Below are 17,844 nucleotides of genomic sequence, written 5' to 3'. Positions count from 1 at the left end.
TACAAGTAAAATATTTTCCAGGTATTGGAGAAGTGTGGACTCAGAACTAGTGGGAACACAATAAGCTTAGTGATTCATAGGAAATAGCTTGTTAAATTATAAATGATGCTACATGAGACAGGGAGCTGCAATAACAGGGAATTTGATTCACAGCAGTCTGTTCTGTCCAGGTCTGTACTCCGTGCTGCCAGTAGATGTGGTGCCCACTCCCTCTAAGACTAAGAAGGTTTCTTTCTTCACCCTGCATCTCTCTGCCTGGTTGCTCTCCCAGATGAACAGAACAAACATTTTTGTCTTGGATGTTTTTCTGTTTCTGTGGGAAAGCAAAAAAAAAAAAAAAAAAAAGAAAAAAAAAAGAAAGGAAAAATGTGTGGGTATATAGGTGCAAAAATGACTGCAAAGAGATAACACATTGAGAGGTTTGTTTTCTTTTAGCAGTGAAGTTAAATGGATAGAAAGTCAAGTTTTCATTACTGTGAGTTGACATTGTTACAAAATTGACATTGTTACAAAATGGCTGGTCTCTTGCATGGTGCTTGTATTTTGTCTGGTGTGGGAGCCTGGTGGAGTGGTGGGCGTGTATTGGAGGAGCCTCATGGAGCAGCCGTGTTGTCTGTCAGCTGACAGGACAGCACTGACCTGCCTTGGATTGGGGTGGGCTGGCAGAGGTGCAGTGTGACAATATAGCAGCACGCTCACCAGCATTTATCCCAAAGTCCCAGGTGTCCTGGAGCCCAGGCAAGGTGCTGGTCCATGCCCTGCAACACCAGCAATTTAAGTAGGACAAAAGGGCAAGATAGGAAGGAAGGGAAGGATTTTATCTGTGCTGTGGAGATTCAGGGAGACAGTCTGAGTTGTGAAACATGGAGAAGCAGTCCCATCAGAAGGTATCCAGGACACCTGCATGGTGCTGAGGGATAGAGCCAGCAGCTGGAAACCCAACACCTGCAGCGCCTCGCACAGCTCCAGAGATCTGTCTTCAGGCAAGGCAAGCAAGCCCTGAGAGTAAAATGAGTTGCCTAAGGTGATACAGGAAGACAAGAAAAAACTAGGAATTACCCACGTCTCCTGAATTCAGATTTGCAAGATCTCAGTGCCTGTCTTGTCCAAAGTCACGGCCTGACAAGCCCTCACCAGTAGGCATTACTCTTTACTGAATATCAAGCAAGAATTTGGACTGAAATGGGTTATTATCACTATACCCTGTCAGCCTGGGCTGTGGAAGTGGGCCCAAAGGCTTGAAGCAAAATGCTGTGGGATTGCAGAAGGAGAGAGATGAGGTGTCTGTGCCTTGGGTTAAGGCTGACAGACCCTACAGAAACACAGCTCTAGTTTTTTGGCTTAATCCCTACCACAAATGTTAAAAAGGTATTTCTTTGGAAATGAGAACTTTGCTGAAAATCTTGTGGATAAATTAGATCCATGCAATAGGATGTGCTGAAGAATTGAACAGCAGACTTTCCTCAAGACTTTATTTCAAATCTATTTTGAAATTAAATCTAAATTAAAATTCTGACTAATTTTTCATTGTTACATTTTATGCCACAGTGTAAAATGTTTAAATAGGATTTTTTGTTACAAAATTATTTAATTTCCTCTCCAAGTGCTTTCAGATCAGTTAAAATACAGTAAGAGCAAAAGCAGGGCATGTTTAGTTATAGACAGAATTAATTGTGCTAAGCTCTGTGTCAAAGAAGACGGAGATGATAAAAGTCAGAGAAATTGGACCTTGTGAAGGCCATTGCTGAGAGCCCACAATCTACAAAAAATACGTTCCCAACTCCCTTCCATTTCTCACCAGCTGTTGCCTGTCACACTGACTGTGGGCAGCACACACGTGACTTTCCTGGCTTTCTGTGGGGATCTGCCTTCCAACACTGCATCCTCAACACAACTTCAGGGGGAGCCTGCTGGTGTCAGTAACACACACATGTAATGGTTTCTAAGCATCCTTTTGCAGCAGGTTCACACTTTTCATGTCATTTCATTCCCTGCTGATGTTACCAGGCAGTTCCTGGTCAAGACTGGGCTTTGGGATTAATGCCAGAGCATTTCCTATAACACAGCTGCCAGAAGCACCTGTAGGGAAGGCTTGTGAAGGTGGTGAAAGACATGGCCAATGTGCTGGACAGGTGAGCTGTAGAGAGCTCCCCACTGGGCAGTGGTAGCTTTTGAGGAGGTCCAGCAGGATAAAGGGGATAAAGGATGTGTCCTGTGACAGGAGGATCCTACACAGCCCCAGACCTGCCTTGTCCCTGAACCCATAGAGACTGAACACCCCTTGGATGGTACATGGGAAGCCAAATGAGGGGCAACACTGGGGAGCAAAGATGACCCCCTTCATCTGTAGCTGCACTTCATCTCCCCCTTTGACAGTGTTTCTTCTTCTACCAACATCCAGACAACAGCAGCAACCCCAATTCAACCTTTAAATGGCCCAACATCCATCCTGAGACACTTGATTCAAAGTCTCTTGTCAGGTTTTCTGTGGCTCTACGAACACCACACCACCATGGTAATGCTTTCAATCCTACAAAAGAGGCACAAGGAGTGGGATTGACCAACTCTGACTTTTTTAGTAAAATACACCAATGCAGTCACCTTCTGGCTACAAATATCTATGGGAAGAGTAGATGTGTCCTTTAATAACAGGGAGAGTGCTTAAAAAAAGAACATTTTATTGCTGTGTTGCCTTCTCCCCAGTAAATTGCAGCATTTTCATTTTCCTGTATTTATTGCATTGAAGTGTTTATATCACTGTGAAACAAATATTTGCTTTCAAAGGTCAGTCACTGTATCTCTCTTCCTCTGGGGACAGACGTAGGTCTCTCTGAGCCTTCAGTATCACCCCATACGGATTATATAATGTTCTTGCTAAGGGATTCTTTACTGCGTCTTGGCACTACTGAAAGAGCAGATGCAGAATTTGAAGTATAATAGGCAGTGCCTTTCCATTAGCCAGTCTCTCTTTGTATTTCTTTCTAACATTCAGTCTGTGGTGCTTCTGTATGAGCACTGGCATAAGGGACAAGACTGTCTGCAAGGAATTTGATTTAAATGACCCAAGTGCCTGGAGCTGTACCTTGCATTGTGTAGGAGACACAGAGCGCAGCCTGGAACATGCTGTACACAGTATTTTGTAGCAGTGTTTGGGCTTTTTTGTCCTTTTCAAAGAGCACCGTGGATGTTTGTGTGTGAACCCAGACAATTTCCTTTTCCAAAATGGAAAAATCAAAGTCCACATGAAATTTTGAGGCTGAATTTGTATAGGCAATTGCCACAAGTATAAACACAAATTGAGTGAATGTAGGGTCTGTAACTTCTGTAGCAATCTTTTATTTTTTTAATCAAATTTTTAGATTGAAAGAGCTTAACATATTACATCCCTACTTTGGTTTTCTGATTTGTTATCTCTGCAAGGACTGTAGATAAAATAAAATGCAGTTTAAGTTAGAAGTACAGAGTACACTTTGGAGAGCTTATTCCAGTTATATTAGAGATTCCTAAGGCAATTGTAGGATTTTGATACTTGGTTCAAATTAACTTGAATGAGTACAGAATGCAAAATATCAACTAGTATCAAAAATATAAATTCTGCTAGGAATTTATTACCCTAAGTCCTTGATACTATCTTAGGCCTGTTTCTGTTCTACTTAAACAAGTGCAGGTTTCAGTGGGCCTGAGCCAGACCTTATGCTTTTGAAAGTCTGTCTAGTATCAGAAAGAGCAAATTCATCATGGTTTAACTTTCCTTGACCATTCCTGAAATCGTTAATTTTCAATGTTCTAAAACATCAGGAGTTTTAAATAAAAGCTTTTTATAGGTGTTCCTAAGAAACACCATGGAGGGAGAACTGTTACTTTGTACTTCAGAGCAATAATTCCCTTTAAAACATAATTCTTTTCTCTACAGAATTTTTATTGATAACAGGGTTTGTTGTTGAAAATTCATGACACTGGAATGGCATTTCAACCTAAACAGGACTTTTCAAGTAAAATCCTATCTCTAATCTGTTCTGTTCCACATTATAAATTGCAAAATGTGAAAAAAAATGTAAACTCATTCCCTGCCATCTACAAAATATATGTAGTTTATCACACTGTGTGCAAATCAGTAACCTCTATTGATTCTTGGGCACAGTTTTCTATTAAATAAAGTTGAATCAGCACAGCTGCGGGGCACTTCTGTTTATGACTAAAACTTGATGTAAAATGACTTGTCTGGAAGAATGCTTTTTGCTATTTCTCAATCCATGCTAAGTGCTTTACAAATACCAAACAATCTCAGTATACCTGTCAAGTTCGATCACTTGCTGCACAACATCTCTCCTGTTACAAGCTCTGACACTTTTTTTAGCTTGATGCAGAATAAGACACGTCTGTCACTAAGATGCCAACTGATGGTTCTAACAAACCAAGAAGGGTAACTAAAAAAAAACCTCACAAGAGCATGGAGAGACAGGACAAGGGACAATGACTTCAAACTGACAGGTAGTAGGTTTAGATTAAATGTTAGGAAGAAATTCTTGACTGTGAGGATGGTGAGTCATCGGAACAGGTTGTCCAGAGAAGCTGTGGATGCCCCATCCCTGGAAATGTTCAAGGTCTGGTTGGCTAGAACTCTGAGCAACTTGGTCTAGTGAAAGGTGTCCCTGTCCATGGCAGGGGGTTGGAATGAGATGATCTTTAAGGAACCTTCCAACCTAAACCATTCCATGCTTCTCTGAAAGTCTCTTCACGTTGTTTCTTTTTTTTTCTTTTTTTTTTCTTTTTTTTTTGTACCACTCATTACCACCACTGGCTCATGAACAAAAAAAAAAAAAATGTAAGGAAAACATCAAAAGTCTGGCTGGAATTTACCTGAGAATGGAATTTTCTGTGAAGTTTTTTTAATCTGCAGAGACTTACCAACGGTCAATAAGTAAGTTGCTGTTGTCAGTAAAAGCCCTCATGTCACCTCCACTCACTTACAGGTCTGTAATTATTCAGCTCACACTGGATATGCTTAGAAAATGAACCGAATTCCCTGTTAACATCCCACCCTCTCACTGATGCATCACCTCCCACTTTACAGCTAGTGAGATGATACCAACAGATACAGCGCAGAACCACTTCCCTGCCCCTCAACATCTATATGTATTTAACAGTTAGATCAGTCCCAAAGCCCTAAACAAATTATCCTGATTTTGGCTCAAGCTTGATGCTACTACTCTGCCAGCACAAGTGCAGCAAGGGGTCCAGGCAGAGGAGAGTATTTTAACCAGATGCTCGAAAACTAGGTCCACAGACTTGATCTTGGTATCCTGGTACAGAGGCTATGCCAGAAATATTTCAGCTTTGAGTTATGCCTCAATCTGGGAAAAAAGCACAATTTGTGAAGCAGTGACCAGTGCTAGAGCCAGCCTGTGCCAAGTGAGATAGGAGTTTGGAGCATGGTTCTTTACCAAAATAACTTCTTTTTATCCCACCTGAGCTTGCTCCATTTGCTGGCCAGGAGCAGTGTTTTCCTGGAGCTGTGTGCTACGAAGGGCACCACCAGCACAGCAGCAGGGTGGGAAGGTTGGAGTGGCCTTGAGAGTATCCCCACACTTTCACATGCCCTTTCAGAAGAGACCAGTTCCCAGTTTATATTTTCCTCCTAAATATCCAGGTGCACTATTTTTTTGTAAAGCTCATTTCCTTCCGTTTGTGAGCATCCTTGAAATGTCCAATACCAGCCTGAGTATTAGCCATGAAATTAAGCTCTGCCTTTGCATCAGCTGGGGTTGCAGATGAGTTGCCTAAGCTTGGTCCTTCACACTGCTGTGATCACGCAGCTGGCAGGACCAGGTAGCCTCCTTCTCCAGCAGACATTTGGGCTCCTACACATGGTGTGACCCATCACAAAATGCCAGCCTCCCTCTGACAAGGATGTGGCAATGTGTGCAGTGATGAAAGTAGAATATTGTGCCAGTAGCTGCAGGGCTGACTCCTTGAGATGGATTTCTTCCTGCTGTCGCCTCAAAGAGAAAAAGCAACCACGAGTGAGGGCACAGCGAATGTGAAGGCATGAAGGTCACATATTCCCTCTCAAATAAGAAAAACAGCAGATCTTTTACTGAAGCTGCAGAGGAAATACAAGGGCCTGTCTGCTTTCCTTACACCTTTCTAAGCAAGCAGGGTGTGATCCAGGAAATATCGCTGCCACCCAGCTCTACCTGCTCAGCCCATACTCCTGATGTCCTGATGGAGAGCACCATCAAAGACAGGAATGGTTTAATCTCCAATATATAGCAACTTCTATTTTAACAGAGTTGTTATTAATAAAATTTAAAACCAAGCTCTGCCCTGACTTATCTTTTTTGGTAAAGGCTGCACATATTGCAAAGACAGGACAGAAAACAGCCCCTGGGAACCTGCCTTCTTTAGAGCAGCTCTGCTGAAAGGGGCTGCTTTTGTCCTCTTTCTGTAATTGAGCACGATGGCATCTGCTTTATGGCTGTTTACTTGCAGTCCCCCACAACTTCCCCACCTCCTCTGCACCTGCAATTAGGTTTTCCTGCAATGAGCAAATCTAACATTCAGTGAGCAGTAATTTGCAATGTGCCATGCTTGAATCAAGCAAAGAAATAAGCTGGTGTTGTTGTTATAAAGACCTGACAGATGGTAGGAGGGCCCGCCTTTCTTAATCAAGTCATGCTCAGTAATCAGAGATAGCTTGAATTTGTAACAAAAAAGAAATTTACCAAATCGAGGATTAATGGGCTGCATCCTGACCTCTGGTTAGGACCAGCTCAGGGATGTCCTTCTGTATCAAGAGGGATAACAAAGATCAGAATCTGACCCACTTTGTGGAGAAGTTGTAAATACCAGTTAGGTCCTACCGTAACTTCCCCCAAAATGAAGGATTCTCCCATGTAGACTTCTCCCAGTCTAGCTGTAAATATTCTTTCACAGTCTGAGCAATAGCATGGTTGAAAAGTCATTAGCTAATAAAAATCTGCAAAGTTTCATAATCTTTAATTTAATTACAAATGTTAGCTGAGCAGCCACCCCTCCAAGCAATGCAGCTGAAACATAAGATATGAGGGCTATAGGCTTGACCTTGACCTCCTTCATATTAAACCTTTCAATTCTAGAGAAGAATGAATGAGGTTCATGATCGTTTCTGGTAGCAAATAGCATCTCCTAAGTGTCCAGCTTCTGTATGAATTGCATTTGAAAGGTTAAGAAAAAAGAAAGGATTTGCTCTCTGCTATGTAGGAATTACTATCCCGAATGAGACTTTGGGTGAGGACAAGGATGTAATAAAAGCGCTTTTGTAGGACTGACGTTTAAGCACGGCTCCTAACTGCAGTGTTTCTCTTCCTTTTCACTGTCTTCCAGGCTCACAAAGCAGCTGAGGGCAAATCCTGATCCGCAGCGTCCCCAAACACCCCCACAGCTAAAATGGCGGAAGACGCGGATATGCGCAATGAGTTGGAAGAAATGCAGCGGCGTGCCGACCAGCTCGCTGATGAAGTGAGACCAGTAGCTAAACTGGGAACTTGGGGCTGGGCTTGGTGTGAAACACACAGCCAGAAATAGGAGCTGATCCCGCAAAGGATTTCTAGAGCCCTTTTCCATCAGCTTTACACTGAAAGCAGAATTGGAAATGAAATGCGCAGGGGTAAAATTTAATGTTGTGTTCAGTCCAGATTAGGGAATTTATTGATCATGAGTTTGGTTTAGGTATTAGATTGTGCATCAATTTGACTGGCCTCAGAGCAAAAGGCAGCAATTTAATATTTTCTGAGGATTCCTTTGATTTGTCAAAGCTATTAAATGTTAGAAGTCACCAATTAGGTTTCTGAAGAGTCATAGCTGAAAACCACAGGCTTTATTTTTAAAGTGGAACACCTGCGGTTCCGAGCAGCACTGCTGCAGTATGTGAGCAAGGGGAGCACAAGCCTTAGACACTGCAGCTGCCTCGAGGCGTGCTGCATTAGCCATCCATAGCGCTGGAGATGGTGAGATCACCAGTGCCCTGCTGATGGACTGATTTGGACGGGAGGTAAAGAGTGCAGGAAAAACATCCTGTCAGCATAAGCCTGCACATTAGCTTTGGAAAGGGTAACTTGCCAAATCTCAGTGTTTTTTCCTGTTTTTTTCCAGTCCCTTGAGAGCACCCGTCGAATGCTGCAGCTTGTTGAAGAGGTAAGGACTTGCATTTCATTTGCACTTCCATTGTGAGCAGAAGTGATGGGGAGCCTGACACTGGAAGTGGCTTTTTTAAAATTCACATTGCTAGGGCCTGGCCGCGGCTTTAGGTGCCACTGTCCCTGCTCATCCCTACCCCTCACTAGGGCCGTGCAAGATACTGTTCCCTGGTTGTCAAGGCACTGGTTTGGTCCTACCTGAGGATGCACTGAGACAGGATTGTGGAGATAAATGAAGGAAACAGTCTCTGAAGGTGACCTGGAGTCAGGGACAAGTGGCTGAGTTTGCTGCAGAGCTCCAGGAGCCTTGTGTCAGCACCACTCTCACATCCTTGGCATAACACTGCAAGAGGGGAAGGTGAGAAGAGCCCTTGATCCATTTTCCCAGTCTGCTTCAAATACTTCTTTCACCATAAACACTTCCAGCTATTTATAGAACATTGGTCAACACAGCATTTAAATGCTATTTATTATGTATCTCTGAAATATTTATCAGGATTTCAAGACTCACAAGATGTCCTAGATTGACCACTTTGGAGCTGGGAGTTCTCTCATTTTCCATGGTGCTAAGGAAGAGGACCCTGGCTTGGTCCTCATAGCTAATACCTGCCTGGAGGGAAAAAAAAAATTCAGTCAGGCCATATTTCACCCTCTCCACAATAAAGGGGTTTAAAAGTTGGAAAATCTCAACTCAGTTTAGTTTAGAACTAAACTAAACTTTGGTGCTGCCTGACAGGATGTATTATTTTCAGACACCATGCAAGCCATGGTGCTGGAGCTGGTGACATTTTTAATCAGGGTCATCAGCACTGACAGTCCCAGTACTCCTGACAACCAGAGGAGTCTCCAGCAGAGACAATGGGAAGAAAATTACATCAGGTCTCATGTTCAGGAACAAGCACAACCCCAGCCGTAGGCTTTATGGCCTTGAAATCAATCACCACTGTGAAGATCAATGGAGTCCAGTGGAGACAAAATCAAATTTCCACGTACAGACAGACAGATGGGTCACTGAGCATAGTCAGCATCGCTTCTCCTCCACAAACACTTTAGATCGGGGCCCCTTGCAGCCGAAACACGCTCTTGTCTCACGAGCAATCTGTCCCTTTTTGCTGCTCAGTTCCCTGGACATGCCATTCCTAACAACCAGTTGACGTCATCTCTGTGCTGGATGCAGCTCCTGCTGAAATCTATTCAACAACAAGGAAGAGAGCCTCATATGAGTACCCCCACAACACAAGGCAGGAGAGCCGGCTGCCCCAAAATGCCTGGGATCTAAATAGACAAGACAGATGATGAGTGGGAAGGAGAGGCGCAGGAAAGGGAAGTGATTTGCTCGGGGCCAAGCCATCAGTAAATATCAGCCCTGCCTCTCCTGAGCCGTATTTGTGCGGCCTATGCACTGCTTGAGTCTTCCTAACATATTGAACCAGCATATTGCGAATGCCACTGGAATTTCAGTACTAAATCACAGCAAATGGCAAAGTGGGAGGAGAACTGGGACTGCTGAATTTACCAATGAATTTATAGCAGTCTTTGGAAGAGTTCAGCATCTCTGGACCTGGTGTTTATTCAGATGCCACAATATCTTCCTGTCCAAATAGAGAGGCTGCTAAAACTAGCACTGAGTAGTCAAGGGAGTTCTTATAAAATGAGCTGAATATTATTTTCACTAATGTGACTACAGGAGACCTTTAAAATTCTTCTGTGGCCTAAACAGCTGGTTGATTATTCCAATCCCTTTTCCTAGGTACTTAAAAAAAATGCAGCATTTAGGGAGTGAGGGATTTATACCAAAAAGACAAATGGTGAGAGTATTTGAAATTGAATTTGCACTGCTCTGATTTAATAAACCCCCAAAATCTAATTAGACTTCCTCATTTAGCAGAACCTGTGTAGTAGTCAGAGATAGGAAATACTCAAGGAAAGAATGCTTTTTACTCTGTTCTCTTGATACAGCAGATCTGTTCTTCCTTTCTTAGGAAAAGGATGCCTCCATGTTTAAGCATTATTACTGTGTACATTTGTATGGATTGATACTGGGGAAATACAGCATAAACAGACTGACTGGACTCCATCCTGGAGACAGAAGAGTGCTGTACATCCAAGGAAGCCCTGTAGCCATGTAAGACCTAATTGCAGGTCATAGTCTGGGGACATGTCCCCAAAGGACATGCCCTGCTTGCCCCAAAAGACTATTCAGAGTTTGGAGACTAAGCCCTGATGCTGTTCCCAAGGAACATGGGCAAGGAAAACCAAGAATGTTATTGCTTCTTGGTTTTATAAGCCAGCTTTGCAAGAAGCTGATTTTTCCTGTGCTGGCACAACAAGGGAGGCAAGAAGTGTTACAAAAGCAGCCACGGCTTTGCCCCTAGGCAGCTCCATACTGGAATGGCAGATTCCAAAACCCAGTTTGCTCCATGGTGCCCATCGTGCCCAGGCAGTGCAGTTTATCTGCACTGACCAGTGCTCTTTTGAGCCACTCAGTGCTATAAATACCTGTATTTTATGATGATGCTGTGCAATGTTTGGGCCAAAACATAAAATAAAAATGAAGTGAGGCAGAACAAGTGAGACTAAATACAGTTTGTAGCTGACCTTCTTTTCATGTTCATGCTTTTTACCTCTGAGGCAACATTATGCAATGCAGAATATCACACGCAGGGAGAAAAGGTGGGATTTTGCTCCCTTCTCCCAATGCCACCACCATGGCCTTTAAGGAAAATCAGTTGTGGTAGTATAGGGAAAAAAAGGATGTTTTGTAGCTATGAAGTAGCAAGGAAAAAATAACAAGATCAGTAGTGGCAAAAGCTCAGAAAAAAGCACTTAGGAATGTACAGACAAAAGTGCTGTTTTGTACATTTAAATCCAGACAGGACTATCGTCTCTCATGTGAGGTGAGAGTGAAGTATTGAAGGTGAAATGCTGAGCTATAAGTGTTTGATAACTGGTGCTGCCCTATTCAGGATACTGAACACACAGAATGCCAATTTACCAGCTGTCAGTATACACTGACATTTATTATCACAGCCAAATGCTCCTTAGTCTGAAAAAATAGAAGAAAAAGTGCTCTATTAATTTAGAGTTTGGCCCAAACCTTGTCAAAGCTGATTTGAAATTCACCTTTGATATCATTAGACCTATTGGAAGTACTGAACTATTGGAACCATTCTCCTCAGAAAAGAGTTTTAACCAGTGTTACTCCATATCTGGCACAAGGGAATGTGATCCATAATTCTGGCCTCTCTTCCTCCAATGCAGGATTGGGCCCCTTTGTGTGTGTTAGCCAGGGGGGTAGCAGATTCACGTGGGCTGAGGATGTACTTTACCAGGCAAGCAGCAGTGTGTGGTTCTTTAATCAGGGAGACATTGGAGCGTTAACAGGGTGACAGGGAACCTGGAGCAGGAGCTGAGCAAATTCATTGCTATGGATGACTAAAAAATTTTTCTTTGACCACATTTTTGTCTTTAGGGTGTTGACAGTTCTCCTTAGTGTCTGTGGGAACTGCTAGCAATGTCAGCCTGTCCTGGTACATAATGTCTGTATTAATTTATTCAAAACAAACTATAATTCTGGATTAAAGCAAAATTCTTCATTGAAGTGGAAGTTTATGTGTTCTTCACATAACTGAGAGTGTATATGTGTTTTTCAGGATACCTCCTGAAATGCAGAGAAAGCGACTTCCAGAATTTGGATTCTCTATCTGATACACCATCCCCTTATAGTGTTAGGAAAATCTTCACTCAGGCTAAACCAAAATTTGAGTAGCTGCCTTTGGTAGGATAGGACTCAACACACTGTGTTCCTGGAGGGACTAATGAGCCCTTTGAGAAGTCATTCCAATTGTCTTCCCACTTTTATTTCCGTCTTGGGAAATTAAGTTCTGTAACAGCAATAACAAGAAATGATACAGCAATGCAATTCCCTTCCAAAGTGCTGGGCAAATTTTAGTGAATATTTTGTTGCTGACTTGCTTTGAGTGAAACCCTCACAAAAAACCCAATCAAACAAACAAACAAAAAACCCAAAGCAAAAGCAACCAAAAAGTTTTAAAAAGCTATTACAAAAGACTAAGGATAATGTTTATTAAAGCCTCTAAAAGGGTTCCCAGTAATGCTGTTAAACAGGCTTCACGGAAGCACTGATAAACTAAAGTATCTATGAGTTGTATTAACCCCGGAGGCTTAAAATCATATATTCTGGTTCTTTGATTAATAGCTTTGCCAGTGGCCAAATGGGGAACCTGGGCATGGACTTCATATAAATAATGCAGAACCCAAACCAGTACTGGTTGTTAATTTGATTTTATTCAAGCATTAGAATCTGGATGAAAGATTGAAGGACATAAACTTTCCTTAAATGTATAGGGTCTGTTTCACCTAATGTAATACATTTTTAAGTTGGAAGTGTTGGCCTCCCGCCCTGAAGGGTCATCTCATGTGCAAAATTATTTTATATATTATATATTTTACCATCTGCAGAATACCTGCATTATGGATAAACAGAGGAACTCCAGGGCTGCCAGTTTAATGCCTCCACATTTGCAATTTTTGCTGTGCCATTTTCTTATAAAGGATAAGAATGTGAGAGGTTGGCTGTGCCATGGCAAAATCCAGCAGTACAAAATCTCTTCTCAAGTGCAATGAGAAGACAAGGAGAGTCAGAAGTTGTTCTCAAAAGAGATGGGTGCTACAGATTAAAGAGCTGGATGAAAATGGCATGTGCTCTATGAACTCTGTAGGGTCCTGTAAAAGATGCATTTTTCATCTCTCTGGCCTGACCTATCCTAAGCATTTCACTTTTTTGAGAAACCTTGTTTTGCTAAAATAATACAGGATTGCCTGTACAAGGACTGGAGGGTCTGAAGAGATTCCTCCATTGCACAGGAGAGGAAAAATACTCTACTCGTGGCCAAGGTGGGAATTTAACACACAATTTCATAACATGATGGACCCCGCTAGTTCTACAAATTCATGGCTTCCCACACAGGATATCAATGACACTGGCGAGAACTGGATGTGTGTGGGAATCCTTCCTGAGCCCTCGGGACCAGACAGAGCCAAGCATAGTCCCTGGGCCCATGGTGATGTGAGTCTGTAACCAAGGATTCGAGGGCAGAGGTTGTGAAACCTGTCCTTCTGGACTGGCACTTCACAGCAGAGCTTTCATCACCTCCTGTTACACATTGTCCCAGCAGCCAGCTCAAGTGGCACCTGCTCCACGGAGACCAAGGGGAGTTTCTGTGATACTGCCAGTGCAGGAAATGCCAACATGTTTGTGTTTGCCCCCTGAATACTCTTGTTGGGCACATTTCTTCCCCTATATTCCTTTAACTGAGGTTTTGTACTTTCCAGAGATGCCTCAGTCTTTTTTCACTGAGGGTCAGTCACCGAGTGTTTCTCTCATGCTCAGACATCTGGATGATGAACACATTTTTGGAATAGTTCTGTCTTACAGACAGGTTTGGGTTTGTGTTATCTAAAATATCAGTCATAATGGAAATACTGAGCTTTTAGAAAAGTCTGGACCTATTTTAAATGCACAAACATGATTTATTTTTTGATTGACTTTACACATTTAATTACTTTTGTGGAAAAGCTGAAAATTAATGCTTAATAGAAATTTGGAACAGAAGAAGATTGTCACTTGATGTCTGAATCACATCTCATCCTTTTCAGTTACCACCTCTTTATTAGCTTCAATATGCTTTGGATTAAACCACAGATGCAGACAAGTTTATTCATTGCACACCCTTTAATATTTTCACATTTGTGTTAATGCTGTGGCAGGCTGTTTGTAAGAGATACAGTGTTGCCTGATAAAATTAAATGGCACTGATGATCAGGTAAAGAACAGAAAATTTCACCTCTTTCACTCTGTGTACGGATTTGCTATGAAATACAAACCATAGGGTCTAGTTCCTCAGTTCATCTCTCAGCACACGTCTTGTTCAGGTCACTGGACATCTTAGCTCTGTAAAGGTGGTTTGCTTAGATGTTAAACACAGCAGGAAAATAAGGTCAGAGGGTTAAAGAGCAGTAAATATTTCTCAGCCCAGCTATATTTGATTCAGCAAAAGGTTTTGGAGTTCAGTATTTGGAAGGGTCCCATGTCAGACTGCACCATATTTACTGAAACACAAGGTGACTCAGGACTCAAGCAGGCTTCTTGTGTTTGCATGAGTTTCCATGTTGGTTAAAACACAAATCTAGTGGGAAAAACCTCCCTGGATACCAAGAGTATAAAAAGATCCAATAAAATCTGCTGTACAGGCAGTGCTTAGCAGACACAGGGTGCTTAGTGCCCCACAGAAAATATAAGATAATTAAAGGTTGTTTCTTTATTCTAAACTGGCAAACCTAAGATAACCCTTGGACCCTCAGTTTCTAAAGGCTGCAAAAATAAAAGCTGGCTGGGATTCAAGCAGTGTGAACTTGAAGGCAGAGAGAACAGCAGTGGGTGCCTGGTAGATGGCTGACCCGAGGGCAGCAGGGTGCAGCAGACCTGGGGGTAGGCAGGAGGCCTTTTCTGTCCATCTGACAACTCACACAGGGACTTCTGACAAAGAGAGAGCAAACCAGCCTGTACACATCTGATGTTTTTCCCAGTTTCTGCAGTGATGTAGACATTACAGACAAGAATGGGAGCGCAGGGAGAAGCAGAGAAGAGCTGAGCAGGATCCTCTGGAAGCACAGCAGAGAAGCACCAGCTGCACAAGGCAAACAGCCCTGAGCATGGCAGGGTTGGGCTTGCGGCTGAGTCGGCATGGGCTGTGGGAGCCTGGGAGTGTCCTGTGAGCGTGGACAGGGCTGATGGCCAGAGACACTTCACTGCAACCACAAAAACTGATGAGCAGTGAGAAGGGCAGCTGGCAGGAAGGATAACATGAGGTCCTTGATTTGTCTCCAGGAGTGGTGGCTTGAAAAGCAAGAGGGTCAGTCAGGAGTTTAGTTTTCTGTTCCTGATGTAGCCGTGCAACTGTGGACATCTCCCTGCCCTCTGCAAAACTGACACCACCACCACCTTTATCTGTTTCACAGGAGCATGGATCGCTTTATGTTCATGGCAACAAGTAAATTACCACTGCACATGTCCAAGCAGCTCTGCTGTCAAGCTGTCAGGCCAAAGAGAACTTCATCTGTTATTGACATGCAACAGTCAGGAGATCATTCAGGCCATTAATTATTCACAGATGTTATCACTGCTCCAAGCAGAATGGAGCTGGTTTCCCCTTTGTAATTAAAAAGGAGATAATTTGATGTGTGATATAGCTCAGTACCACAGTACCCAGGAACCAGAAACACCTGATCACATCCCAGAGTGATGATAACGCATAATAAAAATTGCACTTGTGAAAGGTGCCCTACCCCTGGCTTAGGCAGGTGGGAGCTGTGAACGGCTCAGCTTTGCTGCAACCCTGTATCCAGCAAAGGCAATGGTAAGATTCCCACTAAGCTGTGGGAGCAGAGGCAGATTCAGTGTGTAGGTGTTTTGAAAATCCTACCTTCAAGCTCAATTCAAAGTCCATTAATGCTAAAGGTGTTTGTTGACTGTATTAAAACTTGGCTCAAACCCATATCTATTAGATCGCTGAGCCAAAAAATATGGCTTAATCCTATTAAATATTAGCCTGCTTTAAACTGGATTTCCTAAGTAGGTAAGCTTTCTGACTTCTGTCAGCAGCAAGAGCTGTGCACAAATCACTGTGCTGCCTTCCCAAACATGTTTATGTCACACCTGGGAATTTCTCCTGTGAGATTCACATCCACCTACAATATCAACACCCCCATCCTCCCTTCTCCTGCTTCATTGGACTTGGAGATGAACCATCTCTTTTTAGGAATTACTCTTGTGTAAAGTCATTATTTTAATCTCAAGGTCTATGGCTTTGTGCTTTCTGCAGAAGTTCGGTAACCCAGTGAATCCAGAAGGACTGATGGTACAATGGAGAGTACCTAGTTCCTCACACAGTGTCCATGCACATGATGGATTGTGCCATCAGCCCTTGTCATTCCTTTCACTGTTTTTCTTGTGTCTTCCTATGTCCCATACCAAAGGCTGAGTGTTCCCTCACTGATCTCTCTTTCTCTCTCTCTCTTCTCCCCTTCTCTCTCCTTACCTTGCTACCACTATTGGGATGTAGAGTAAAGATGCTGGTATCAGGACTTTGGTTATGTTGGATGAGCAAGGAGGTAAGTTCAGATTGCTTCAGTAAGGAAGTATAACCCTTCTCAAAGTGCTGTACTGACTGTGTGCAACTCTGGAAACGAGGGACAGAAAATACATGTGGTAGTGCATGAGAACCCCAAAACCTCTTTGCCTTTATCTTTGTTGTCCAACAGGGAAAAACGTACAATGCTGCCTAAGAGTCTGTACTTCTTTTGATCTGCTTCCCATTAATGTCAAAGAGAGCTGCAGGCTGAACTCAATCAAATCACCATTTGATTTCAGCAAGCTTTGGGTCAAGATCCAGCTACATGATGAGAAGATTTGCCTCTATAAGTGTAAAATCCAGCATCATTTATGCAGGTGCTAAGTAATTTTCCCACTTAAATCACAAGTGAAAGACATGCAACAAATGCATTCCAAGAGAAGGTAAATGAGTTTCGTTTGTGTAAGATTCAGTTACTTTTTGTACAGTAGTGAGGCAGTGAGAATGACAGAATTTAAACATTAAAAGATATTACACAATCAGCTCATTACAACTGTCCATATAGGAGGTTTCAGTCTTACACTACCTGTCTGTGGATTACAATGACAAAGACAGAGACTGATATATTCAATACATTCCAGGAAATTACATTTTTTCCTTTCATAATATTACAAAGAAAATGTAGCCTTCTCTCCCTCTCAATAAAACTAATAAGACTTCATTTGCCATAGACCCACAGCCCCAGGAAAATGGTGTCTCCACTAAATCAACAGAGTAGAAATTTCTGCTACTCTTTATCAGACCAGACCCCCAAAGGCCCTTGTTATTATTTTCTATGTGGCAGGACACAAAATTATTATTAGGAAATGTTTTCTGCAGAGGTAATGCTGCATTACTCATCAAACCTGGACAATGATAATAAGCCAGGGTACTGAATTCTTGGGAAATGGACTGCAGAACCTGACAGGCCCTTTCCAGTTTTAATGTCCCTGCCCCTCTGGCACTGTAATGAATGAAAAGTAATAACAGGACATACATGGAAAGTACTTTCTTCTACTTGCTTTTTTATGTATGTCTCATTGCTTTTCCCCCACATCCCCCATTTAGGGAAAAAAAATTAACCAAATTTTGTCACATCGATTTGTCTTGACAAGAAAAGTATTACAGAGAACATTTTGTTGCCTTCAAAAAATAATGGCAGTAGAAGAGCTACCACCAAATACTGAAAACCAGAAATTACTTATTTTGAAACAGATATGGCACCTGTGTAAATAATGTGTTTTGTTTCAGGAGTGGATTATATGGTTGTAATAAATCACAAATATTGTCAAAGAAAGAATGTTAATATCCAGATGTGTCTTGCAATGTAATTCACAGGCAGAGCACAAGAAACTTTAGTGGTTCCTGGGAACATATGTTTCTGTTCTTTAACTGCTCTATTTCCACAGATTTCCAGGGAGGTTTATTTTTATTTTAATACTGAATTTTGTTGGGTTTTTTAATTATTATTTTGT

General features: G+C 42.3%; 1 protein-coding gene across 2 annotated transcripts in view; it reads left to right on the top strand.

The window, feature by feature from the left end:
• Nucleotides 1-17,844, top strand: part of SNAP25 (synaptosome associated protein 25) — a 61,807-nt gene that overhangs the window by 25,414 nt on the left and 18,549 nt on the right. For both annotated transcript variants that reach the window (XM_068186083.1, XM_068186082.1), the window contains exons 2-4: nucleotides 7,366-7,500; nucleotides 8,134-8,175; nucleotides 16,322-16,370. In XM_068186083.1, the coding sequence (XP_068042184.1) occupies nucleotides 7,429-7,500; nucleotides 8,134-8,175; nucleotides 16,322-16,370 (163 nt within the window). In that variant the 5' untranslated portion in view covers nucleotides 7,366-7,428. The remainder of the gene's footprint in view (nucleotides 1-7,365; nucleotides 7,501-8,133; nucleotides 8,176-16,321; nucleotides 16,371-17,844) is intronic.

Source organism: Anomalospiza imberbis, chromosome 3, assembly GCF_031753505.1.
Source record: "Anomalospiza imberbis isolate Cuckoo-Finch-1a 21T00152 chromosome 3, ASM3175350v1, whole genome shotgun sequence".
In the NCBI taxonomy this organism is placed as follows: Eukaryota; Metazoa; Chordata; class Aves; order Passeriformes; family Viduidae; genus Anomalospiza; species Anomalospiza imberbis.
This window is presented reverse-complemented; position numbering and strand designations above follow the sequence as displayed.